The sequence below is a fragment of the Neophocaena asiaeorientalis genome, unplaced genomic scaffold (assembly GCF_003031525.2).
Source record: "Neophocaena asiaeorientalis asiaeorientalis breed wild unplaced genomic scaffold, Neophocaena_asiaeorientalis_V1.1 scaffold594, whole genome shotgun sequence".
Taxonomy (NCBI): Eukaryota; Metazoa; Chordata; class Mammalia; order Artiodactyla; family Phocoenidae; genus Neophocaena; species Neophocaena asiaeorientalis.
In genome coordinates, this window is record NW_020175066.1 from 609,700 (window position 1) to 635,077 (window position 25,378).

The window sequence follows — 25,378 nt, forward strand, 5'->3', positions numbered from 1 at the left end:
GTTTTCTTTTTCTTTGACTTTTCATTTGTTACACAAATACTGCTAAAAATATTTTTAAATTTATAGTCTTTCTTCCTAAAAAGTAAATTGTTCTCATTTGGTCCTATTTTTTCCAGCCTATGTCTTTATGAATATATACTTTATCCACAATTACAAACCACAGTGTGGCATCAACATGGTGCTGTGCCTTTTTCACTTAATGCTCGTTTAAGCATAGACAGTGGTGGATTTGGTCATTTTGACCTTACACTTGTATAAGGACTAGTTCCTGGAAAACTAGGAGACTTGATATTATGGGATGTTGGAAAATATTTGCAAGTAACATGGCATCCAGACACACACTTTCATACTGACGATAGGTTTGTTTCTTCCAGCTAAACCGAATACTCAGTCATGCCATCTCCTCTGTGTGCCAGGTTCATGCCGGAGCCCAACCTGCCCCCGCTGCTGCTCTACGACTCGGAGTCCCTGCCCACTGGCACAGACCCACAGCAGGTGATCAACATCGACCAGCTCCGGGAGCAGCTTCCCGAGCTGCCCCGCGTGACCCGGGAGAAGCTCGTGCAACAGTATGGGATGCTGCCGGAGCACAGCTTTGCCTTGCTGGTGGGTACTGATCAGAGGCTGCAATCGGCCCAGCAGGGGCGGGGGATGCTCCTTAGGGGGCTCTAGGTGCAGTGGCCCATGCCTTCAGCTGTACCGTAGAACCAGGCATGCTAACCTTCCTCACCAGCCTTTTTGGTAAATGCTCCTCCAAAAACCAGAAGATGAGGCAGGATCTCGTGTCAGTCATTCCTTGTATGTAGACACGAAGAGCTGCTCACAGCGGCTGTGGAGGCTTCTTGAAGACAGTCCAAATGTTATGGATGAGTGTTCTCCCTTGCGTCTGCAGGACAAAAGGAAATCAATATATAGGCTTTCTAGATGTCTGGCAGTATTGGACATGACAGAGTCTGGCAGGAAGTGGGGTTCTTAAAAAGCCAGCCAGTTGTTTTACCAGTTGTAGAAGAAACATTTATTCCACATGAAATGCTGAAAACTCTGACTAAGAGTATTGGTCCTTAGAGGATGCATCTGAAGGGGCTGTTAAGAATCTGACACCATGGAGATGTGCTCAGGGATTTTCCATCCTTTCCAGGGCTGTTGGGCTTTGCAGTTTCCTTTGTCACGGCAACATTAAAGTGACACAGCGTCTGTGAGAGTGGCATTTCGTCACAGCTGTCTTCTGCTTGTCTGTCAGGGAGGATGTGGAAAGTTTCTCTGCTGCATCTCTCGGGGATGAGGTGTCTGCCACACTCATCGTGCAGAGCGCAGAATCCCTGGAAACTCTGGGCTTTGCATTGTAATTGACTGATAATAACTATGTAGGGATGTTAGAATATTCATATTCGTATACATATGTATATACTTCAATAACAAAACTTGGCCATTTCTGGTACAAGGTAGGCGAGCGAATGCTTGTTGAATGAATGAGTCTCTCTTTATCATCCATAGATCAGCTCATTTGAAAAGTATCCAGAGTATACAAAACTCAGTTTTGTTAGGTCGACCTTGGAAAAACACACGAATCCTCACAGGCTTTCCGGCCAATAGGTGTTCTGTACGGGATGCACATGAACCCTCTTTCACCACCAGTGATTAGACGTGATGGGTTATTTTCTCTTGCTTTAGGCAGAGTTGCTCACCACCTCCCATGGGCTGCTGTTGTGTCTTATTCACACCTCTGAGGCGATTATGTCACTGTATTTTAATTCTTTGTTAGTGTATTTCGTTCAGTGCCTTGAGGGCGAGGACGGTTTCATCCTCTCCCTCTGCTCCATTACTCGGCGCAGATTAGCGCATCAGCAGTGCTGACTGCCAACTCTTTGTAGGAATCAGTGAGTGAGCTTCTTGTTCAGAGCACCTCTTAACCTGAAACCTGCGGCAAGTCACGGCCTGTTCCTCAGTTGATTTAACAAACCTGAGTTTTAGTCTTACCCATCTTCCCCACCATCTTGACTTTCTAGCCCACTTGAAATAAACTTCAGACTCATTACTAAATGCTAAATTCCAGGGCTTCCCTGGTGGCGCAGCGGTTGAGAGTCCGCCTGCCGATGCAGGGGACACAGCCCACTTGAAATAAACTTCAGACTCAATACTAAATGCTAAATTCCAGTCCTGTGCTTCATAACGGATTTGCCAAATTACATAAGGGATGGGAGGACACAGACCGAGGCTTCTCAGCCCCAGGGATAGTACCCTCACCGCCAGCAAGTTCTCTAAGGCAGATGCACTTTCGCACTTGTGTCTGTGCCCCAGGCTCTGCTCCCGTGACCTTCAAGTGCCACAGCCTAGGAGGTCTTGGATAGACGGTTGCTGAGGGTGGCAAGTGAGTGAGTCTCTGTTTTCATAGTTTAAAGGCCCTGCTAGATGCACTTTTACTAGCATCTCCTGTGTAGCAGGTACTGAGACAGGGACAGGGACTCTCTTTTTTGTTTGTTTGCTCTCCAGGAATATGTACAGATGACACTACAACTAACCAGCCCCCAGGGCAGACTGAACTAGATAGATGTGTGATGTAGGCTGGGAGCCCAGAGGAGGTAGTGATTACCTTGATGGAACAGAGGGGAAAACTCTCAAGAAGGAGGTGGTTTTTGAGCCAGTTTTATAGGGACGTATTTTTTTTGATATACTAAAAATATGCTTATTCTTATAGCTTGCAGATAGTAGGTGACTCATTTTGTTTTTTTCTTTTTCTTTCAATGGCTAGTACTTGAAATTTTCAAGACGGTTGAGAAGAGAACTTAGTAGGAATGGAAAGAGGATGATTCAGACAAATTTTTTTTTCCTGAAATTAGGCATCCTGGCCCTTGATGACTTGATAATCTCTGGAAGCTGAGTTACTCATAACATACCCGAAAATGGTCTGTTCATGTTTTTTCCTCCCTTCCTCCGAAACACAACAGATTGCTGAGAAGGGCAGATGCACAAATCTGATGAACTCTCTTTCAATTTAAAGAGTGCCCAGGAGTATTCATTAAATCAGTAGCCGTGGTGGAGGTCTGCTCTGCAGAGCTCCGAGTCCACACTCCTGCCTTTGGGTCACTTATTAAATTAAACATTAAGCACATACCCACCCCGCACAGGCCTTACCCACAAATGATTAAAAAAAACTTCAGAACTTAACTCTAGTCTTTAATTTTTTTTAATTGAAGTATAGTTGATACACAATATTATATAAGTTACAGGTGTGTACAATATAGTGATTTACAATTTTTCAAGGTTGTACTCCATTTATAGTTGCTATAAAATATTGGCTATCTTTCCTGTGTTGTACAACTCTAGTCTTTAATTTATCTTGTCGTCCTACTGTGTGGTGAGCGCTGAATTGCGTATTGATCATTTCTCCTGGGCATTTACAAAACTCTAATATAGGTCTACTCTTAGCATTCACCACAAAGTCTGGCACGCAGTAGGCATCAGTGAACAGATGGACAGGTAAGTGGATGAATAGGGTACTGTCGCAATACTCATGAAAGTCCTGGGAGAAGCAGCGTTCCTGATAAAGCATCCCTGTTTCCAAAGGTCAGATACATAAACCACCCTTTTGATAGCCCAGCAAATCACAGGGTGGTACCTGTGTCCTTGAGGTCCGGGGGAGAAGCCTGGGGTCTCCGCCTTAAGCTCACCACGTGCCGTGACCGGCCTCAGGTCACTTGGTCTCTCTGACTCTTGTTTTCTGAACTGGTTTCTTTAGGACATTAAATATCTGCATTCTGGTTTCATCTCTTAAACCTGTCTGATAATCCCCTCCCAACAGGTAACCTGTATGACTGTTTCTTCCTCTGGCCTCATGAAAAGTATCATGTCCCACCTGAAACTTCAGCCTCGTGAGCTAACCTTTCCTCCCTATCTTGTGTCAGACTCCCTTGATTTCTGACCTCATTTGTAAGGATTATGGAATGGACATACGGAAGCTGAGATCACAGCATTAGGATTTTGAAAAGTGAGAGATTCTAGTAGCAGAAGCACAGCAAGTTCTTCTCTGAGTCAGTGTATCTAGGATTAGTTATGAGAACAGTCAAGGTTATATGCAGGTACGTTTTTCTGGTAGATAATCCCAGGTGTTTTCTTTGGGGGCATCTCTTCCTAAACCTTGCTTTGCTGGACTCGGAACGCAAACGAATTGTCGTCATTGGCTTGATAGGCAGCGCAGAGTCGAGGCTGTTGGCTAACAGCAGGTTCTGCGGTTCACAGCAGACCACTTTCTAATCCATCCTCCCAGCACCCCCTGCTGTCGGTACCATCCATCGCCCCATTTTCCCGGTGAGGAAACATCACCTCTGTGGTTGAGTGGTTGAGTGTAAGACACTGAGTGACTTCATCAGGCCTGTGAGGGAGCTGACTGCAGGGCCCAGACTCTTTACTTCCAAGCGCTTCTGCCTGCTGGCACATACAATGTGCCACAAGGCCAAATGGAAATAATGTTTCAAGTTCATTGCTGTTTTCACTCACCTAACAGAGAAAACAGAATGTTTATTTTTGTGGATATTAATGCTTTATCCAGCCCCACTGATGCTTCATGAAACGGAGCCGTAGAGAGCAGTCTATTTAAAATTTTTGCCCACCCCTCTAGGTTTTTAAGATACCAGCCTGCCCTATAAATAAACATAAAAAGTGCTGTCTACTAAATTTAGTGAAAATCAGTCAACTCCAATGAAAAGCAGAAATTTTATTCATTTTCCAAGTAGAAAATTCAAGTCAGAGGAAAGAAATGTAAGCTCTTCTCTGCAGTTTTATTTATTTTGTTTCTTAGACTTTCTGCCTTAGGTACTTGGCCCCTTCTGATGGAACCACTGAGAAGGGCCTCCACATAGTGCGTGGGGTTTGTAGGTTTTGTGGGATGATTTTGCCCAGTTCCTTGTGTCATGCACTTGGTAAGAATGCATCTGTGCTCACAGGGTGGCTGGCTGTGTATGAATTCAGTGGACAGATTTCAGTGTCATCTGTCGTGGGAGGTTTAGTGGAGGAATGACATAGCAGCCTCAATTCAGTGTTTCTTGAGAGCCCACTGTACTCACCACAGTGCCCTATGCTGTTGTCAGATGTAAGAGCTTTATCTTTCCTGTGTTGTGTTTAATTCTCCTGAGGAGCCCTGCAGGGCAGTGGGTTAACACACTGACTAAGAGACAGACACTCTTTTTTTTTTTTTTTCCTGACACATAGTTGATTTACAATGTTGTGTTAATTTCTGCTGTACAACAGCAAACTGACTCAGTTATACACGTATGTACATTCTTTTTTATATTCTTTTCCATTATGGTTTATCCCAGGACATTGAATATAGCTCCCTGTGCTATAGAGTAGGCCCTTGTTTTCCATCCAGTCTGTATGTAATAGTTGGCATCTGCTAATCCCAAACTCCAATTCCGTCCCTCCCCCACTCTCCCCTCCCCCTTGGCAACGCAAGTCGAGACAGACACTCTTTTTTCAAGATTTTTTTTTTGATATGGACCATTTTTAAAGTCTTTATTGTATTTGTTACAATATTGCCTCTGCTTTACGTTTTGGATTTTTGGCCCCGAGGCACGTGGGATCTTAGCTCCCTGACCAGGGATTCAACCTGCACCCCATGCATTGGAAGGCAAAGTCCTAACCACTGGACTGCCAGGAAGTCCTGAGACAGACACTCTTGGGTCCAGATCTCACCTCTGGCATTGAGGAGCTGGGAGGACTCTGAGAAGGTACCTGAAGCTGTTCCCTCCCCAGAGGAAAGAGGAGGGGAACGAGTCACTTACCCAAAAGGTGACAGGCACAGCAGCACCTTCACGGAATCTAAAAAATCTACATACAGCTGACCGGACTCCCAAGAACATGCTGCCAGGGTGAAAGAGCACCAGACAGCTGCTAGCACATCAGGAGCCACGCAGGGCAGAATTTCAGGAAAAATCCAGCATGGCTCCTGTGAGACTGGAGGGAGATGTGATTACCCTCCGAGTCAGTGACTTCTGCTGCTACGTGTCTGTCCGTCTTTGTGTGCAGCCTCAAGATATGTGGTCTTATTTGAACAAATTCATTTGCCCAGCTGGTTATTCCCCATTTAATGTCATAATCTTTTGTTTCTGACATCATGGAAAAGAGTAAGGTGTCTCCGAGGAACAAAGGAACAGAAAGGATATCATGATGATGTTTGGTTGTCGAATGGATTGTTTTCCAAGAGTTTTGCTCTGGGTCTCTCGTTACCTTGAAATGGCCTGGTTTTCGGTCTGGATGAATTGCCTATAAAATAATTTCCCATGATAGATATCTGTCTATCCCATAGGTAATACTACTTTAAAGCTAATAGTTAGAAAAGCAACTGAACCTTATGGACTGCTTTTAACCGCCCAGACTTATTGAGTAGCAAAGGACTCACCGTGTAACCATAGCTGAAGGAAAATCCATTTGGTCAACACCATCGCTCACCATATTTCAGCTTCATGCACTTTACAAAATCGATTTTACTGTTCATTTTATAAAATTGCCCCCAGTGCTCGTCAGCTTAAGGGTGCTTTCACAGTTAGTCTGTGCACCGAAAAAATAACCCATGTTTTTATTCTGGTCAAGTCGAATCAAAAGGTGCGTCTTCTAACTTGACTCCCGCAAAACCCGCAGTTCATTCACTTCAGGTGCAAGTGGCAAGGGGTTTTCTGAGGTGAGTCCCCTCTGGGCCCAGGCACCTGCCCACTGGGGGGTGCAGTCCTGAGCGCCAGCCTTGGGGACTCTGAGGGACTCTGTCCCCAGCCCATCCCGAAGCCTCATTTCCTGTCTATACAGTAGACAGGTTTCCTTTTGGGGACAGTTAACAGAAAGCTTCAGCTGAGTAACACAGGTTTCGCCCGTGTCGGGACCATTTTGACAGCAGTGGTTTTAGGCTCACTGAAGTGTGATTACCATCAGAATTGATTTCTTGACAACATCCTCTTTGTGTCCGATTCTCGCAGTCTTTGATTATGCCTGTCTGCTGTCAACTTTTATTACCTGAATTATTTGGATTTTGATTGTCCAAGGGAAAGTCCTCCTCTCAAATTGGTTTCTCTCAACGTCTCTCCTGGGGTGAATGCATCACAGAGAATGTAGACTCATTTCCGTGCGTTTAAGCCAGGGGTCAGTGAGAACGCTCCCGGAGTCCAACTCAGAGGTGTGTGCTTCCCGGCTTTGCTGGGAACAGAGCACAAGTGAAATTGATGGAACCGGAGTTTCGCTCCGATTTGAGGGGCTCCCAAGCTCTCTGGGAACATGACCCAGAGGTGGAAATTGTGGGGACCAGAATAGGACTGTAGACCCATCTAATCATGTATTCCTTGAGTCAGACTAAAGAGCATACCCTTGGTGTTTTGAGTCAGTTTCAGAGCTGTTTGAAAGTGGCAGTGATGGTTCAGGATTCCAGCTTCCTCCACACACTCGGTGGAGAGTGATGTTTTCTGTGCCAGCCTCACACCACCAATTAACTACCTTTTGTTTTCCCCACTGATGAATCCTCTGGATGAGTCTTTTTTTTTTCCCTTCTCTCTCACTGAAGGATTTCCACAGCCCCTCCTTGTTTCCGTGAAAAGCAGAGGGAGGCTCCGTTCACAGCATAGACCACCCCCCTCCTGCCCCACTGCAAGTCCCAGTCCCTCCCACGGCCGTCCCTCGTAGGGGCCTCCTATCACCTAATTTCCATTTCCACCCCAACACTAGCAGTGATGTTATCTTCAGGGCCATGTTTCACAAAGTTGTTGGGTCCGAGTTCTTTTTTTCTCTCACCTCGTAAGAAGGATTAGACTCACGGGAGTGATGTGGAAGCACAGAGCTCCCGTCGACGTGCAGATGCCGGGCCCTCTTCCCGTGGCGCGGCCCCTGTGGGTACCTCCCTTCTTAGGGCGACTCCTCCTGGCTCCTGTGAGTGCAGCCCGGGCGGAGCTGTTGTCAGTTGCAGGTACGGGGTCCCTCGAGCTGTCAGCCACTCCCCGCCACAGCACGACCTGCCCAGTTAGGTATAACCTCGTGCGTGAGTCACCCGCATCGGAGAAGCCAGAGTGCGATGAAATACCATGTGCTTGACGCCGAAACTATGTGAGTGACAACAGGGTTTGTTTTGCAGTGTCAGGGATGCTGCAGAATCAGGCAGCACCCATGCAGGTGCGCTCCCTGACTTCTCTGGGGAGGGGTGTGGAGGGACGCAGGAGAGAGGCTCCGGGGGTGTTCCGGCCACCCTCCTGTCCCCCCGGAAGCCCTGTATGGGGGGTGCCACCATTCCTCTCCCCACCCCCCCGACCTGGGAACTGGTGTGTGTCAGCCACAGTGGAGAGCACCACGTGGTCTAGGTGTAACTTGGCAATGGCAGCACCTGAACTCACCATTTTCTCCTCCTAATTTCTAAGCTAATTGCTGAGGGCCTTTGCTACATTTTTAATATGTTAAGAACCTTTCAACAGCTGGCAGCTCTCAAAATAATGCAAGTGGTGGGGAAGTGCATTCTTTGGATGGGCAAGTTGCCTCGTGCTGTGCCCAGCCCTGGCGGGTGTTCAGTTTCAATCCCCAGGAAGGCGGGGATGTGACTGTCCTTTGTCAGCGGCAGCGGAACCCAGAGGGTGAGAGCACAGGCTGCAGAGTCCCAGCTGTACTGTTTTCTCACCGTGGGACCTCAAGCAAGTCAGTGCTCAGCGCGTCCCCACCTGTAAAGAGAATTCCACTAGTACCTCGCCCACAGAGTCGCTGTTGGCACTGGATGAGTTAATGTACAGAAAGCACCCATTATTGTTGCTGTTGAAACTACTATTAACATCATTAGCAGCAGCAGTAGCCACGTGCCGTCCCCACCCTTCCCCCCGCAGGGCTGCGCGCTGATCCCCATGTAGCACGTATTCAGGCAATAAAACCAGGGTCCCCGTAGCTGACGGGTCACTCCCTGCCACATAACCAGCTGTCCCATAATGTGTGCTCTGTGGCCTTTTTCTTCTCCGAGTCTGCCACCGGGCAGCTGTCTCTATCGGGTTTCATTCGCCTTCTAAATATAGTCCAGCCTCATCCTGCCTATCATCAGATTCCCAGGGTGTGTGACTTAGGACAGGAATGGAAGTTGAGAAATCAGCCTTCCTCCTCTTGCAGCAAGATAGTCTTCTGGCATTTGGTCATCTCTGAAGGTAGGCCGGAAAAGTCGGCTGCGGGGCACCTGGTTTTAGGGCCCGATGCAAGTGTGGGTCAGGTTCCTTCCCAAAGCAGCAGGGAAGGGAAGGTGACCTCTCTGCCTTGCCTCACCCCAGCAGTGACCAGCGGACAGACCCACTGGCAGTGGAGGGTTCGTGTCTGCATCCAAGAGGCTGGCTTGGCATTGGCTTTGGGTGTCATGGGATGCTTTGGGAAATTTGAGCAAAATGTGAAAAGGATGCTTCCCAGTTAGTCGCAGAGCTGTAAAGAGTGTCTGGTGTTACACAAAAGCCAGGACCAATTGTCCATGCCACTTGGGCTATCTCCCTTTTTTTTTTTTTTTTTTTTTGCGGTACGCGGGCCTCTCACTGTTGTGGCCTCTCCCGTTGCAGAGCACAGGCTCCGGACGCGCAGGCTCAGCGGCCGTGGCTCACGGGCCCAGCCGCAACGCGGCATGTGGGATCTTCCCGGACCGGGGCACGAACCCGCGTCCCCTGCATCGGCAGGTGGACTCTCAACCACTGTGCCACAAGGGAAGCCCCGGGCTATCTCTTGAAGGAACAGTTTGAGACATAGTCGGCCGGGAGACTTGACACCCTGTGTAGCTGAAGGTTCAGCTCTGTCTGATGTGGGATAGATTAGTGCTGGCTTGTTGCCTCTGAGAAGGACGTTAAGGGTTTCCTAATGCAGTGGCCTTTCTGCGTTGCTCTTTTTTTTTTTTTGGCTGCACCACGCGGCTGTAGGATCTTAGTTCCTCGACTAGGGATTGAACCCGTGCCCTTGGCAGTGAAAGTGCAGAGTCCTAACCACTGGACTGCCTGGGAATTCCCCTGTGTTGCTCATAATATGGTTTTCATGTAAGGGAATTCACTGGTCCATTGTTTTCCCGAGAAAACCAGATGGCTGCGCGGCCATATTCACAGGGACTCCTGAGATCTGGGCCAAGCATTTGCCAATCTCACAGAAAAATGAAGAAGGCCTTACCTAGAATGCTGTGTGTTTTTTTCTTGGTAAGCGGGCTTCTGATGTAAAGAGCCTGAGCGGGCAGCCCATGTGTGACTTTGCATCCATCTGTCATTCTCCGGGCGGGGGCAGCTCGGCCTCCTGCAGCCCTGCTGCCCACAACTCGCCCTGTCACGATCGCAGACTTTCCCATCCACTGCAGATTGTGTACTGAACCCATATATCCCCCAGTGAAGCACAGCTCCAGCTCAGAGAGGCTGCCTCACAGCACTGACACGAAAAGACAAACAGAAATCTGCACGAAAAGACAAACAGAAATCTGACTTGCCATGTTATCCATCCAACAAAACAACCACCCAAGGGCAGAGGAATAGATATTCATCACGTCCCAGCAACTCAGCCAGGCCTGTGAGTTCAGTATTTCTAGGTGGATTTAGAAAACCTTTCCTCGGCAAAGCAGAGTCCTCCTGACAGCTCTTTTCACCAGCAGGCCAGCCTCTCTGGGTTAGAACAAAGGGAATCCCACTTATGTGATTTGGGCCGGTAGCCGGTTTTCTCCCTCTCCAGTGGTTTGTGTGCCATTGTGGAAGTTTGAATACTTTTCCATAAGTTAAACAGAACTTTCTCTTCATGCTGCCTGAATTTGCCTTTATCTGTAGTCAAGCTTTGGCTGCTGACGTGGCCTTTGCCCAGGTTTAGCATGAGCAGAATAATACCATCAGCTTGAAAAGAGATTCAGGAGATGATTATGGGATGATTCAGTAGGCTTGTCACCAGAGAATGCAACTGTTATAAAGGGCACGTAGTTTGTTTTTGTTTTCGTTTTTTTACAGAATTTCTATTTTAGCAGCTGTGTGCCTGTGTGTTTATTACAGCATCTACAATAACGAAACATTGAGAGCACTTTTGTTAGTGTGTCTCGCTTCTTCCCAGTATCGTATTTTTCCAGAATGTTCTTGGTTAATGAAGGTTCTCTGAAAGGGGCGAGGGTGAGAGCCTTACCTGCAGTATAAAGTGAAAAAGGAATATTTTAAGGAAAGTGTGGTTTGATTTGAATTTCAGCAGGTAGGGGAAACCTACTATTTAAAATGCATTTGGAAACTTCAGCCTCTCAGATGTGGGTGGAACATGTTTCTATTTTCTTCATTGAAAAACAAGAGGTGGGCTTAGCCAGATTTCTTGGTTTTGCCAAATCCACCTGAGCAGGCAATGTACTGTATAATTCAATGAGTGCCTTGGGGATTACTCTTAGGCATAATTGTGGCAATTCCAATATTTAAAGGTGAACATGGTATGATAAAGGGTGAGCATTCACATGTGATTTTTTTTAAGAAAACACAAGGCGATGGGAGACGTCGATTCACCCATCGATGCTAACCAGGCAGCTGCCATGACCCAGCACTGACGTAGCTCTAGTCACAGAGAGAACGGGAGGCGTGGCCCCTGACTCACAGAGTTGGCGGTCCAGAGGGGGAGGAAGAGTAGGGGCTTCTTCAAGCACGTCTCCTTGATGAGCCAACCCAGGTGATTGTTTTTGCAGAGCGCAATGAGAGCCAGGATCAGCTGGGCCTCTCTAGGCTCAGAGGCCTGGCACTACCCTCCACCCATCACGTGGTCTAAGTGGGTCACGTGCCTGTGTTCTTACTCATCTTGAAAACATGTGAAAACCACTTCTGTCCGCTCTGGGGATGATGTGAAGAGTACAGTTATGTTCCACGTTTGATTTTTCAGAAGTAGAATATTCTGTTTGTTCCTTCTTGGTCTGCTGCTTTTCTTACCTTCTTTTTCTAGCCATTGCTAGGACTTACAGGAGAAGACAGGCCTGGAAAGAGACAGGATGGTAAACTCAGGCTAGACATGCTGCTCAGGGATAAACGCTGTAGGGTAGGGTACCCATGGCTGACACTGAGAGGGCGAATGAGTTCAGGGGATGTCAGGTTTCATCGTCCTCTGGTCCGCAAAGTCCAGGCTGTCTGCAGTATGTTCCTTCCTTTGACAGAATGCTGTATAAATGCATGGTGACAGTAGTAGAAGTAGTAGAATATTGCTGTTTACTGAAAGGGATCAGAATTTTCTGGTGACATCCTTGTTTGGGGAAGTACCAGTAGATGTCTCAGGGATGCAGAGGGTGACAGTTTCAGAATACTGATCTTTCATTTTCTGGAGGCTTTATATCATTTCCTTTTTCTTTACAGAATGAAGTTGGCCTACTGGAGTTCTTCCAAAATGTGATAAAAGAAACTAGGGCAGAGCCAAAAAAAGTGACTAGTTGGGTCCTCAACACTTTTCTGGGCTTTTTAAAGCAACAGAACCTTGCCGTCAGTGAGAGGTGAGTGGGGTCTGGGGGTGCATTTTCCTTTCTGGTGAACTCTGTGTCCAGAAGCAGTTGACACAGGGCAGGGCTGGTGTTCTGCCCTCCTTCTTCCCCCTCAGGATCTCCTGACGAGACACAGACATCCCCTTTGAATGTCAGAGTCTAAAGCTGTCCGCCATCCCCATCACATCTGAAAGCTCATTTATTCCGATCTCTGACCATCCACGCTGTCCTTTGTACTGTGCTGGGCTGGGGACCTACAGATGAGTAAATGAGGAGTGTCCTACCTGCAGGGCATCCAGGCTGTAAGAAAGCAGACAGTCGGCTCAGTACGATCCCGTTACACCGCAGGTGTGTTCAGGCCACCATGAATGCACAGGAAGGGGACCTTCACCGAGGCTGGGGCGTCCACCAAACTTTCCCTCAGGAGGGAGAGCGAGTTTCCCTCAGAGACCAAGCCCTGAGGAGTTGCCAAGTGGAGGGAGGGTTCTGAGCATTCTGGACCGTAGATGCAATTGTGCGACACTCAGAGACAAGAGGCATGGTGGGCTCAGGAGGCCCAGAAGCTCCAGGGTGCTCGGGAGGGAGCAGGGGAGCTGCAGGGATGGGCAAGGCCACCCGGGAGGCTTCACACGCCTTTGTCGGCAGCTGTCAAAGGCCTGAGAGCACACGCTCACTCCAGGTCCCCTCTGGGGGGATGGGATGGAAGGTGGAGCCGAGGTGGGAAGCCCAGTTGGGTACCTCTTACAGGAGCGCCCGTGCGAAACGCCCTGTGCCTGGGCCCGAGTGTGGTGGACCAAGGTGCGGACAGTGTTCTCAACTCCACATGACTCCACCTCCCTCACGCGGGCTTGGGGCGAGATGGAGTGGAGCCTTTCAACCTGGTGGGAGGTAAAGAAAGAGGGAGAGGTGGGGAGGATGCCATGTTCCTTTAGGACATGCAGGGTTTGAGTTGCCTGTGGGACAGATGTCCCCCTCGTGGGGTGACTGATAGGCAGTCAGATACATGGGCCTACATCTGCTGGGAGGCATCTGGGAGTGTAAATCCGAGAGTTCTCACTTGTTCAAAACTTAGCACCTGTTAATTGAGACTCTGCCCTATGCTAAGTTCTGTGCTGAGCGTGGGGAAAGCCGGTCCACGAGGCAGACGCGTTCCCCGTGGTCCTTACAAAGCAGCGAGTTGGGTGCCCTGAGAAGGGGGAGAGAAGAGCTGAGCTCCCTGCTGAGTGAAGGGTGAACGGGGCCCAGCAGGCCAAGTCCAGCACACGCTCCAGGCGTGGAGAGCAGCGTGTGCACGTGGCTCGAGGGGAGCCCGAGCATGGCATCTCGGGGAAGGCAGGGCACGGCCCAGTATAAGCAGATCGTGGACTCAGCAATGTGTAGATGGTACTGGAAGCCATTGGAGCAGGTGAGAGCTGTGGGGAGGATACCGTGTGACCGGGCCTGAGACTCCCTGGACTACCCAAGGAGCATGGGCAGGGAAGGAGGGACAGAACCAGGACCATGGGTGTCGCAGGAGCCAGAGAAAAGGAGAGTGTGAGGAAGGAGAGAACGGGCAGCAGGTTTAAATGTGGGTGTTCATCAGGGACACGCAGGCAGGTGGCGCCCCGCGGGAGGCCGAGCTCTTCTTGGGGAGCGTCGTTGCTGCAGCAGCGCCCACGGCCATATGGGGAAGCAGAGCCGGGGAGACAGGCGTGTGCTGACTGATACGTGAGTCCAAGGAGTCATCTGTTCAGAGAAGTTACCCCTGTGCGATGCTGGCTTCATGTTCGGCCTCTTGCTCGCAGTGTGTTTGCACAGGTACCAGCGTGGCCATGTGGCTCTGTTTCACCTCCTCACGTGGCTTCTTACCAGCCGTGACCTTGGATGAGTCACCCTCAGTGCCGTCACTGTAAATGACAGTGATAGTGCCTGCCTCCGAGGGTTTTTGAGAGGAAAACACACGGCGCCCATGGGCCCTTAGTGTCCATTTCCTTCTCTATTCCGTGATGGTATGTGAGGTACCAAAACGATGTCCCCCCCTCCCCGCCCCGATCCCCAAACTCCCATGGCATCTGTTGCCTGTTTCTTTCCTTCTTGTCCTCTCCGGTTTGACCTCTCTACTCAGAAACTTCAGTCTTCACACTGAAAAGCCCGGGCCCATTCAGGCAGAGTTGATGGAGGAGGTATAGCTGTACCAGAGCCTGAATGACTCTGGAGAGGTCTTCGTGAAGGAGGGGCCAGGCGACATCTGTGGGGAACCAGGGCGTGGGGATGGCAAAGAAGCAGCAGCTTTGGGGAGCAGGGGGAGCATAGCTGGGAGGAGCAGAGGGTGGAAAATGGCAGAAAAGTACAGTTGACCATATGATTGGGGTCGAGCCAGAACATGGAGGGTGTGAAAAGTCGCGGGAGTTGAGCCGTGAATCCGGCACTGGCTGTAGAGCACCCTCTGTGCGGAGCTCGTAGAGAGCCAAGCAGGACACTGGCCTGGCCCTTAAGAAGCTCTGTGTCCTGGGGAGGACTGGACTTGTGCACTAACGCTTTTACCTCAAGGCAGAATGGAGTGCTTCTTGTTTAGAACTAGTCACAGTGCGGTGCAAGTAGAGAGGGACGAGACCACGTCCACCTGAAAGGCTCCGGGAAGGAGTGGTTGGAGCTTTGGGAGGAGATCTAACTCTTAGCTTTAAAATGTGTTTTCCATGTTGCTGACTGATTGCTAGAGTCACTGAATTTCAGTCTCAGCAGAGACCTGAGCTACCTCTGGTTCAGCTCTTTCATTTAGCAGAGGAGGAAATCCAGGCCCCTAGAGGTAAGGTGCACAACTGCTCAAACCGGAAGCCAGCCCCCTGACTTCCAGACCAGTTTCTCTATATGTTGATCTATGACATGAGGGGTTTGCTAACAACCATTTTAGGAGCTTCTACAGGAGCTGAGATTGATAAATTAGACTGTCAAGGGAACTTGGAGCCTCTGGTATTTATCCAAACAGTTCGTAAGCACTAGAGTCTTAAGAACTCCAAGGGGGGCTTCACCTGGTAGCACAGTGGTTAAGAATCCGCCTGCCAATGCAAGGGACACGGGTTCGAGCCCAGGTCCTGGAAGATCCCACATGCCGCGGAGCAACTAAGCCCGTGCGTCACAACTACTGAGCCTGCGCTCTAGAGCCTGCAAGCCACAACTACTGAAGCCCGTGTGCCTAGAGCCCATGCTCCGCAACAAGAGAAGCCACCGCAATGAGAAGCCCACGCACCACAACGAAGAGTAGCCCCTGCTCGCCGCAACTAGAGAAAGCCCGTGCGCAGCAACTAAGACCCAACACAGCCAAAAATAAATAAATAAAATGAATAACTTTATCAGAAAAAGAAAAAAGAACTCCAAAGGCACCAAACTCTAAATAAAAGTGTGCTTGGTTGTTCCAAAGTCAAGTAAGGAGGAAGCTAAGCAACAGTTCTGTGCTAGAGTTTATGTAGAACAGGAACTGAACAGGAAGCAGGCTCTGTGTAGCAGCTCTCACAGTCTACAACCTGTCTCACAGTTCAGACAACCATTGCCTGGGCTGCATATACCAGCCTCACCTTGGAGCAAACATTAACCAGTGAGCAACCTCGGCAGCTGGGCTAACGTTTCCAAAGCCTAGAAGGGCAGTAGCTGCAAAGCTAGCAGTAGTCTCACGATGACACCAGGCAAGGGACACTCCAGAGGTCACGTTGGCAGGAAGTGATTTTGCAAGTGAGCGTCCATCTTTAAAGACCTCTCAGAAGACTGGTGTTTAAAGGGTCTGGCCAGAAAAGTGCTTGTTGAACTTGGCTTTTTCATTATTTTGAGCATATTGCTTTTTTGGTTAATAACTCATAGCTATTCATACCAGGTTTGATTTAGTTAGGAAAGTGGAAGTTACTGATTCCCTGACCAAATATTTCCTGGTAATATCAGGCAGGTGCAGCTGTCCAGTTGTTCACTCCAGCCGAGGGCCTGAACTTCCGGGTCAGCTGCGGGCAGCAGCTCCTGAGGCGCTAGGAAACCAGGGAAGGCCTTTGAGCTGAGAAGGGGCTGAGGCTGACAGGAGGATTAGTCCGGCAGCGTGATATGCGGGGCAGCGTCCAAGAATGGGATGTAGGAGGTGGGAGCCTGCTAGAGGTCACAGCCGCAGGCCTGTTTGTATACAGCCTGTGAGCTAAGGATGATTATTACCTCGTATATTTAGAAACCAAAACAAAGAAGACTACATGACTGAGACCAGGTGTGTCCCACGGAGCCTTAAATATTTGCTCTCTGGCGCTTTCCAGAAGTTTGCCGACCCCTGGCTTAGAACATGTGTGGGGAGACAGGAGCCCGGGCCACTCCTCGCCAGTGGGAAGAGGTGGAGGAGGGCAGTCAAGGAGGGGAAAGAGACTGGGAGGCCCAGGGAGAAGGCGTTTTCTCAGGGGGTGCAGCAGGGTGGGAAGCTGTTATGTTTGGTAATTAGTGAGGGGAGGTGATTTTAAAAGAACAGCATCTGCAGAGGGATAGGGTTGGGATCCAAACAGCAAGGGCAGACAGTAGCCCCTGATGCTCTTCATTGGTAAAAAATAATAATAAGGTCAGGCCGAAGCAAGTGACTGCGAGATCACTTGGAGGCACTGTCAAGACAGGGCAGATCCGAGCGCTCGTGAAGGTGTGGGGTTAAAGCCGCAGGAGGGAGGAACCCGGCGTCCGAGTAGGGTGCGTAGCAGTGGCAGGTGATGCAGGCAAGAGCATGGGTCCAGGGGGCTGTCTGATGGAAGAGGAGGAGGCGGGCACCCCAGAAAATTCTGAGCCTTCCATCAGCGGGTGACCTTATGATGCGGGAGGTGAGGGTCCGTGCTGAGAAGGGGCGTGGGAAGGAGGCGCTCTAGAACAGCAGCTTGGGTGGGAGTGCCAGGCAGGGGCGCTGGGACGTTAGCGAGGTAAACAGCAGGATTGCTGAGCAGCCACCTAGGTGTCCGTGTCTCCCTGTCTTTCTCCGCGAGCCTCTGTGTCCCATGAGCTTGGGCCTAAAATGAGCTCAGGGTTTGCGACAGGCGGCACATTTCACAGGAACGGGGGTGGCTGTGGAGGTGTCAGGGTGTCTGCTTCCAGAGTCCAGGCTGGAGATAGAGTCGTGATCCCATAAGAGCTCTAGGGGACTGGGTGAAGTTGGAAGGCTTGAGAGATGCCATTTCCCTTCGTCTGCAGATGCGCCGGGCTGGGGATGGGAGACTAGCCTTCCACGTCGGGCTCTTCTTTAGTGGAGACACACCCACGGCCCAGAAACCAGCGTGATCTGACAGCAGCCAATTGTGCTTCTGCTGCCGTTCTGTTCCAAATCGGCCGATTTATTTATTTAACCTGATGAGGGGGGCCTTTGAAGGCCAGGGTGACAGGTCCTGATCTTTGTCATCGTCTTACTGGAGGTGAGCCCTGGCACAGCTGGAATTAGTAGACACAGTGTCCCAGCCATCCCTGTTGGGGGGAAGGAGTCTGTGACACAGATACTGCTGACCTACTATGTGTCGAGCACAGTGGGTACAAAAGGGCGATTGAGAAATCCCAAGTCAGTGGAGGTATTTCATAGTGAATGAAGGTCATTGGATGAAAGGCAAAGTATTTTTAGTCATGCTGTACTCTATTTGTGTCCTTCTCTGTCTTCACATCCCTTTATCATCAGCTCATGTGGGAGTGGGGACCCTTTTGTTTGCAGGCTTGAGAAATCTAGTTCAACCTCAGTGCTTATTACAGGTTCTACACACAGTCTACACTCTAACTGGCCTTTATGTTTACTAGGATCGTAGAACATCCAAGAAACCCGAATTTTTAAAACAACGTGGATTCTTTATTACTTGTCAATAGGGTGGGAAGTTAGAGAAAGGGTGTCTTGATTTCCCAGCCCTCTGACCCTCATCCTGCTGAGATTTAATCAGGGTGGTCCAGACACTCTGCAAACCTAATATCCTCTTGGAATGATCTTTTATCCATACTTCGGGATAAGCAGACACTTGCAGGACAGTGGGCCGCCTCTGTGTGTCAGCTGCCTCACGTGAACAGCCCTGTGAGGTTTCACTGCACCTGAGTCAGACCCGGTGCACTTGCACTCGGTTGGCCTGGAATTCCAGGAAATTGGCGCAGGGGCTAAGCGGTAGTTTCCTTTTTACTATCTAAGAGCTTAACAAAGAAATCAGTAGTGAGTAATGGGAACTGAGACTTAAACAGAAGGTGTTTTCAAGTAGTGTTAAAAGCTCCAGAAGCTTTCGTTTACACAGACACACTAACGTGCTATTTATAAGTCGTTCCAGTCTATTTAAAACTGGTCCCCTCATGCCCTCAGACAGACAGCGTTTCATTAGCCTAGTTGCTACATGTGTTTAAAAGTAGCAAAACTGTGTATTTTAAAAGAAATAATCTGTAATTCAGTCTTTTCCACTAATCCTAGGCACTCACCGCCCCCCTCACCCCAGAATGTCAATTAATGACACTTTACGCCTTTGGTTGCCTCTCCTCCTTTTATATCATGGGATCTTGGCAAATAAGTCCCTTCCTAGAAGTGTAGGCATAATGAATTCCAGGCCCTTCTGTGAGAAGCTGTTGAGAGCCTGCGGGAGAGAGCAGTTTGTGGATGCCCATGAGGATGGCTGACGACATGGCTGGTAGTCACTGCGTCCCTAAAAGACAAGTTCTTACGATTAAAAAGAATTTATATTTGCACAAAAACACTCGAAAACTGGCCTTGTTAGCGGTTTTGTTTGAAGTAATTTTTAGGCTGATCTTTCAATCGAAAATATTTAATTACTGGGTTTTGGTTTTTTTCTCTTCTCGTCATGGTTCATGAATTCTGCAGCCACCTCCTTTTTTTTGACTAATTAAACTGAGCAGTTGTCTGTCACTACAACTTCTGCCAAACTGCGGTTATTGTTGGGTAGTAAAATAAAGAAAAACAACACAGGTCACAAAAATGTGTTCTATCCTAAAGTACAAAATAACTAAATAACATAGAGCCTAACTGGCCTGTTACTTTTATTCCTGGGTGTGGATTTGATTATTCAAACCTACAAAATCACGTGCTTTGATTTTAAATAACCATAAATGCATACACCGACAGAGTGAAATGTACATGTTTCTTCTCTCCTTTTTGGGGCTGCTAGTCCTGTCACACCCTCTGCCCTGGCTGAGCTGCTTGACCTGCTGGACAGGAAAGCCATCTCTTCATCTGCAGCTAAACAGGTATGTCCCCACCTCCCAAAGGGTCCGACCACCCTGCCAGCCCCGTACATGTTTTATGTGAAACTCAAATGCCATCACTAAGTGCATTTCATCTTTGAAGTTTTAAATGCTTCTAAGGGCTATTTTTATACTGAGAGGTAGAAACATTTTATTTAGCAAATGAAATAAAGCCAGTACTATGTATGACGCAGGTAATTTGCTTCTCATCTTTGCTAACCAGACGGCGTAGTTGTTTGGCTTTGCCCGGAATGTTTCCCAAACATTTGTTTATGTGAAAGGTGGGCCCTGAAGCTCCTGGGGGCTTCGGCCTGTGCCCTTCCCCCGTGCCCTGTGTGGCCGACACTGCTCCCTGGCCCTTGTCCTCCCTCTCCTGTCCTCTGCAGCCTCCCACCCAGTACCAGGGGCTCGTTTGTCTTGTCACGTGGTTGCCCCTGAAAGTCAGTCTTCCAGCAAGAAGGGTGAGGCCAGACAGACTGCCTCCCACTTAGTAGATCAAATTTAACACACAGGCCCAGTGTGTGAAAACCCAGACAAATAGCATCCTCATCAAAGGCGGCCTTCCGCCTCATCTCCAGCCCCACCTGACAGTCTCAGGTGGGCGCAAGGTCCCTGGAACTCAGAAAACTCTTACAAATAAGCACCCAGAAAGATAAAGAACACCAAGGCGGCTGCCTGATCTCGACTTGAGATATCACAGCTGTCAGTTCTTCAGCCGGTAACTTAATGTTATTTTAATGGTGCCTTTGGCATTTAATATTTATACATGTCCTCAGTCGTGGCAGGTTACATAGTGAGGCTTTGGAAAAGCGGCTGCTTTTGGCTAATTACGAGGCACCATGGAGCATACACCCAGCTCTGTGCTGTGAAACTGGGGATAGGAACTAATAAAGGCTCTGTTTACCCACCACCAAGTGAGGCTGTCAAGTATAGGGACTGCTCCACATTTAGGAAAGGGTTTTGGTTGCCTGGATGTCAGAGGAATACAAATGTTTATGAGAGTGCTCAGCAGTAGCAGAATGATTAGATGGCCGGAGGGCAGAAAGAAACTGTATATACACGTAAGAGCAAATGAATTGTTGCATTTCAAACCAAAGAGGAAAAAACCTTCCCCTTCCTACTCCTCCTGCCCCAGCAAAGAAAACCTAGTGCAGATAATATGTTAGGTTCAGAGGGGAGAGACTAGGACTGCCGGGGGATGCTGACAGCTGGGTTCAGATAGAGATAGAGACATTTTTGGATTCTGTTGGCTTCTAGCGTGTTTAAAGGAGGTGGGGTGAATCCTGGCTTCTGTAAGAACCAAAATAAAAGTCTGATTGTGTGTCCCATGAGGGCATCTCCCTTATACACCATTGCCTTAGGGGATTTGCTTTTTAATTTTTCTACCTTGTTCTGTTTTTTTAAAAAATCACTGATTTTCTGGTGGAAAAAAAAATGGTATTTGTTCATTGTAACAACTTAAGTAATGCTGAAAAATATAAAGATTTTCCAGTTCTACCACCTTGAAATAACTACCATTAATACTGGGTGAACGGGACTTCCCTGGCCGTCCAGTGGTTAAGACTCCGCGCTTCCATTGCAGGGGGTCTGGGTTCAACCCCTGCTCGGGGAACTAAGATTCCACATGCTGCACGGCGTGGCCAAAAAATTTTAAAAATTAAAAAAAAAAATATTGGGTGAGCATCATCCCAGGCAGCTTCCTGTGCACACATACAGTTAGCAGGGTGGATTTGTGGGCTGGGCAGACAGGAGGTTAGAAAAATAAGGCTTTTGAAAATAAGAGGTTTTAGTGTACTGTGTTTTAGTTTTATTTTTTAAGAAGCCTACAGTTCATTGGTTTTTAGTATAGTCACAAGGTTATAACCATCACCACTATCTAATTCCAGAACATTTTCATCACCGCAAAAACATAACCCTGCATCCAATTAGCAGTTTCGCCCCATTAACCCCTTTTACCCTAGGCAACTGCTAATCTACTCTCTGTCTCTATGGATTGGCCTAGTCTGGACATTTAAGATAAATGGACTCATACGATATGTAGCCTTTTGTGTCTGGCTTCTTTCACCTAGTGTCATGTTTTCAAAGTCCATCTATGTTGTGTCAGTACTTCATGCCTTTTTATGGCTAAAGAGTATCCCATCGTGTGGGTAGAACCACATTTTGTCTACCATCCATCAGTAAGTGGACACTTGTGTTGTTTCCTGTTTTTGGCTCTTATGAATGCTGCTGCTGTGAACATATATGTACAGGGTTTTGTTGGCGCATATGTTTTCAAATTTCTTGGGGCTGTACCTATAGGAATGGAATCTCTGGGTCATGTGGTAGTTGTATGTTTAACATTTTGAGGACCTGCCGGACTGTTTTCCAAATGGGCTGCACCATTTTACAGTCCCGTCAGCGGTGTGTGAGGGTTCCAGTTTCTCCACATCCCCGCCAGCCCTTGTAATTGTCCTGCTTTTTGATTATAGTCATCCTAGTAGGTGTAAAGTAGTAGCTCATGGTGGATTGATTTGCATTTCCCTGATGACTAATTACATTGAGCGTCTTTTTTATTTTTAGAGTCTACTGTAAAATGTAACACATAAATGTGTTATAATTATTTTTTACTGAATTTGACAGAGGAATCCAAATAGGCCTTAGGTTTTAGAAACCCTGTGAGGCAGAAACGACTCTGGTTCCATTGGTTACTGGTGTTTCCTCTGACAGAACTGGAAGAGGTTCTACTAGTGACTGAATAACCAGGAGATGAGAAAGAAAGTTGACTGAGAAAATGACTCCTAAGGATGACAGATACGCAGAAAGAGTCATCCTGCCCTGAGAACGTTCTGAACTCCAAAGACTCTCCCACTTTACGCCTAATTTATTATTAATCCACCTCTTGCCATCCGGCTCTCCTTTCCATGACTGTCCATTATTTTCATCCCTGACACATTTCACTGCACCTTCCCCCCAGGTGTCCCAACAGTGCTACTGAGGTTTACAAACCTCATCCCCTCAGCTCCCTGGGCCCCAGGGGAGTTAAGAGGTTGCTGCCATGAGGCAGCCCTGTCTTTCAGAAACAGAAACTCAAAGATTATTTATCACCATGAGCAAACTCCTGGTAACTGTAGACAAAAGCACCCGGGCTCCTCTCACAGGATCCGGTTCTGTCTAATGAAGTAGCCCCCGTCTCCTCCCCTCGCCAAGGACAGGGCACACCAGACTCCCACCTGCAGAATCACAACACCCCTGCAGCTAGCACGCCAGGGTCCTGAGCCTCTGGGGACTCGGAGGCCCCGGGCGCCGTCCAGACTGCTGGCCAGCCAGGCCCCGGGGGAAATCACCCCAGACGCCTACGTGTCTCCTCTGTGCGAGCCTGGAGTAGGTGCAGACGGTCCACCGTCTCCCAGGGATTGTCCCTCTAGTGCTTCCTGTGGGACCAGGCTGGACAGGGATTCCACAGAGATGGAAGTCGAATTTTACCATGCGAGTGTGCCATTTAAGCAATTTCCTCCTGTCTACTTTGGGGTCTACTTTAAACAGAAATCACCAAAAACCTTTTAATATAGAAAATGTTACGTCGTGCAGTAAAACTTACGAATGATTTAATGTCTTTTTCTCCGTTTTAGTGCATCAGTTCTTTGCACATTTTCCTGTGCCCTGCTTCTCTTAAGGGCCTAGATTGACATCTGTGCCTTTCTAGAAGAATGACCTTTCACGATACTTGCCTTTGCCCAGAGGGGCCCCCTCTCTGTCTGTCACCGCTCCCTCCCTGCCCTCTCCCTGGAACAGGTCTTTCTGCCACCCTCTGACCCTGGAAGCCCCAAAGAGGCAGGGACAGGCCAGGAGCCTGTGTGCTCTCCTTTTGTCCTTCCCTCCAGATTCTTTAAAAATAGCTTTAGCTAGAGAAATGGTTGGGTCGTAGTTAGGAGGGTGTGTGCTCAGTCACCAGGAACTGAAGCCTGAGTTTCCACCCCATGCGTCAGAGCTGGCTTCGGTGGTCGGGGTGTGATCGGGGGTCCCCAGCTTGCAGTACTCCCTACCCTGGTGGCCATTTATTAACCCAGATGACCGGCCCTGCACCAGGACCCCCTTGTGATGTGGTCTGTCTCGGGTGAGCAGCAGGCCTGGGAGGCGCACGCCTGGCCAGAAACAATTGCACTTCGATAGCACTTCCCAGGGTGGTGATTAAACACAGACAAAAGCTGAGGATTTATGCCACAGCACGAGGTTGGCAAGCACAGAGCCACGATGTCTGCAGCCAGGAGGCCAGGGGAGGCCGCAGAGTCTGGCCTGGAGGCGGCTGGGCCCCGTTGAGTGGCTCCCACCCTGCTGGGCTACAGCCAGGAGGGCACAATCTGTGCCTTAAATAGGAACAAGCAGAGGATTGGATTCTGGAATCCACTGTGTCAGCCCAGGGGTGCTAACTTGGGAAGTGAGTAAGCTGATGTGTTCTAACTCTGGGAGTGGGAGAACCCTGCAGCCACTGGGCATTTGCTCTGGAGGCTGCTGAGGTGTGCTTCCCTAGGTCACTCCTTGGTACCCCTCCCCACTCTCTCAGGGAGCAGCCAGCTTCTCTGCATGTAAAAGCATCGTCCCAGCATTGTCCTGCTTTTCCTTCTGAAAGGTGTGGTTTGGCCTTGGTCCCTGACTGCCTCAATTGCCTTTATTCTTGTTATTTTGGCCCAAGCAGATCCAACCAGTGTTTGGGCCTGTCGGGTCCCAGCTGTACTGGGTGCCAGGCAAAGGCTGACCCCTGGGCGGCCAGCTCAGCTCAGCTCTGCACTTTCAGCCACAGTGGCTGCAGGGGCCTGTGACCGCCAGGCGTTCAGCTCCTCCCAGGCCTGGGCTGCAAGCAGCATCCACACCCGCCGGGCTTTCCTGTAAAGAGTTGCTGCGTAGATTCTCATAAATCACTCTTGCAGGTGATTTCTGTTACAGCTAGGGATCTGATCTCTCTTGAGATCTCCATTCTCTCTTCCTGAATGTTGGACGTTTTCAACTAGAAACTTTTTTAGGAGACTCTGCAGATGAACAAAATAAACACTGGTCAGAATCTACTAGTAGGGGTCGTTTAAGTAAATCATGATGGATATTGGATTTTGTTAATACAAGAAGGTACTTCTGTAATCAGTGAAACAGAAGCAGGTTACAAATTGTATATGTGCTGTGATCACAATTACGTTACAAAACAGAAAGAAAACCATGGAAGGGAAAATACTAGAATACTAACATTGGTCATCTTGAGGGGATGGGAATTGGGTAAGATTTCTCTTTGTCTTTTCTGTATTTCCTTCCTTATTTTCTACAGTGAACACATATTAAATTTTATAATTAGGAACAGTGTTTTAAAATTGTAAGTCTTCAAGAGAAATAAATCTATCAGGGAAAGGGGGCAGAGAAGCTCTTCAGACGCTGAGTCTTATCCGCATCACAGATTGTCTGTTCTCCGGTTCCTGTGCTGTGGGCACGCCATCAGTACGTCCGCTGAGAGCAGGGGAGGTTCTTACCTGCTGTGTGCCCCGCTCTCCTCAATGCCTTTCTCGTTGTCAGCTGAATACACGTTTGAAGAATTGAGTTGGAGGCACTTATGTTCAGTATTTTTCTAAGAGCGGGGACAGGTCTGCGTACGCAGCCAGAGCTGTGTGGTGATCGCCAGAGTGTGCCCTGTAGGTGCGCTTTCGGAAGGATGCCCCAGAGACGCCTCTGGGCCACAGTCACCGTGGGCGCCCGACAGCCAAGCTGAAGGCACACTGCTCTGGGCAGAGGGGCTCCTGGCTG

The 25,378-nt window shown here is 48.8% G+C and overlaps 1 protein-coding gene across 1 annotated transcript in view; it reads left to right on the top strand.

Moving 5' to 3' along the window:
* GATB (glutamyl-tRNA amidotransferase subunit B) overlaps nt 1–25,378 on the top strand; it is a 74,962-nt gene that overhangs the window by 45,116 nt on the left and 4,468 nt on the right. Inside the window, exons 9-11 of the mRNA XM_024764057.1 lie at nt 417–606; nt 12,309–12,442; nt 19,543–19,621. Of these exons, the coding sequence (XP_024619825.1) occupies nt 417–606; nt 12,309–12,442; nt 19,543–19,621 (403 nt within the window). The remainder of the gene's footprint in view (nt 1–416; nt 607–12,308; nt 12,443–19,542; nt 19,622–25,378) is intronic.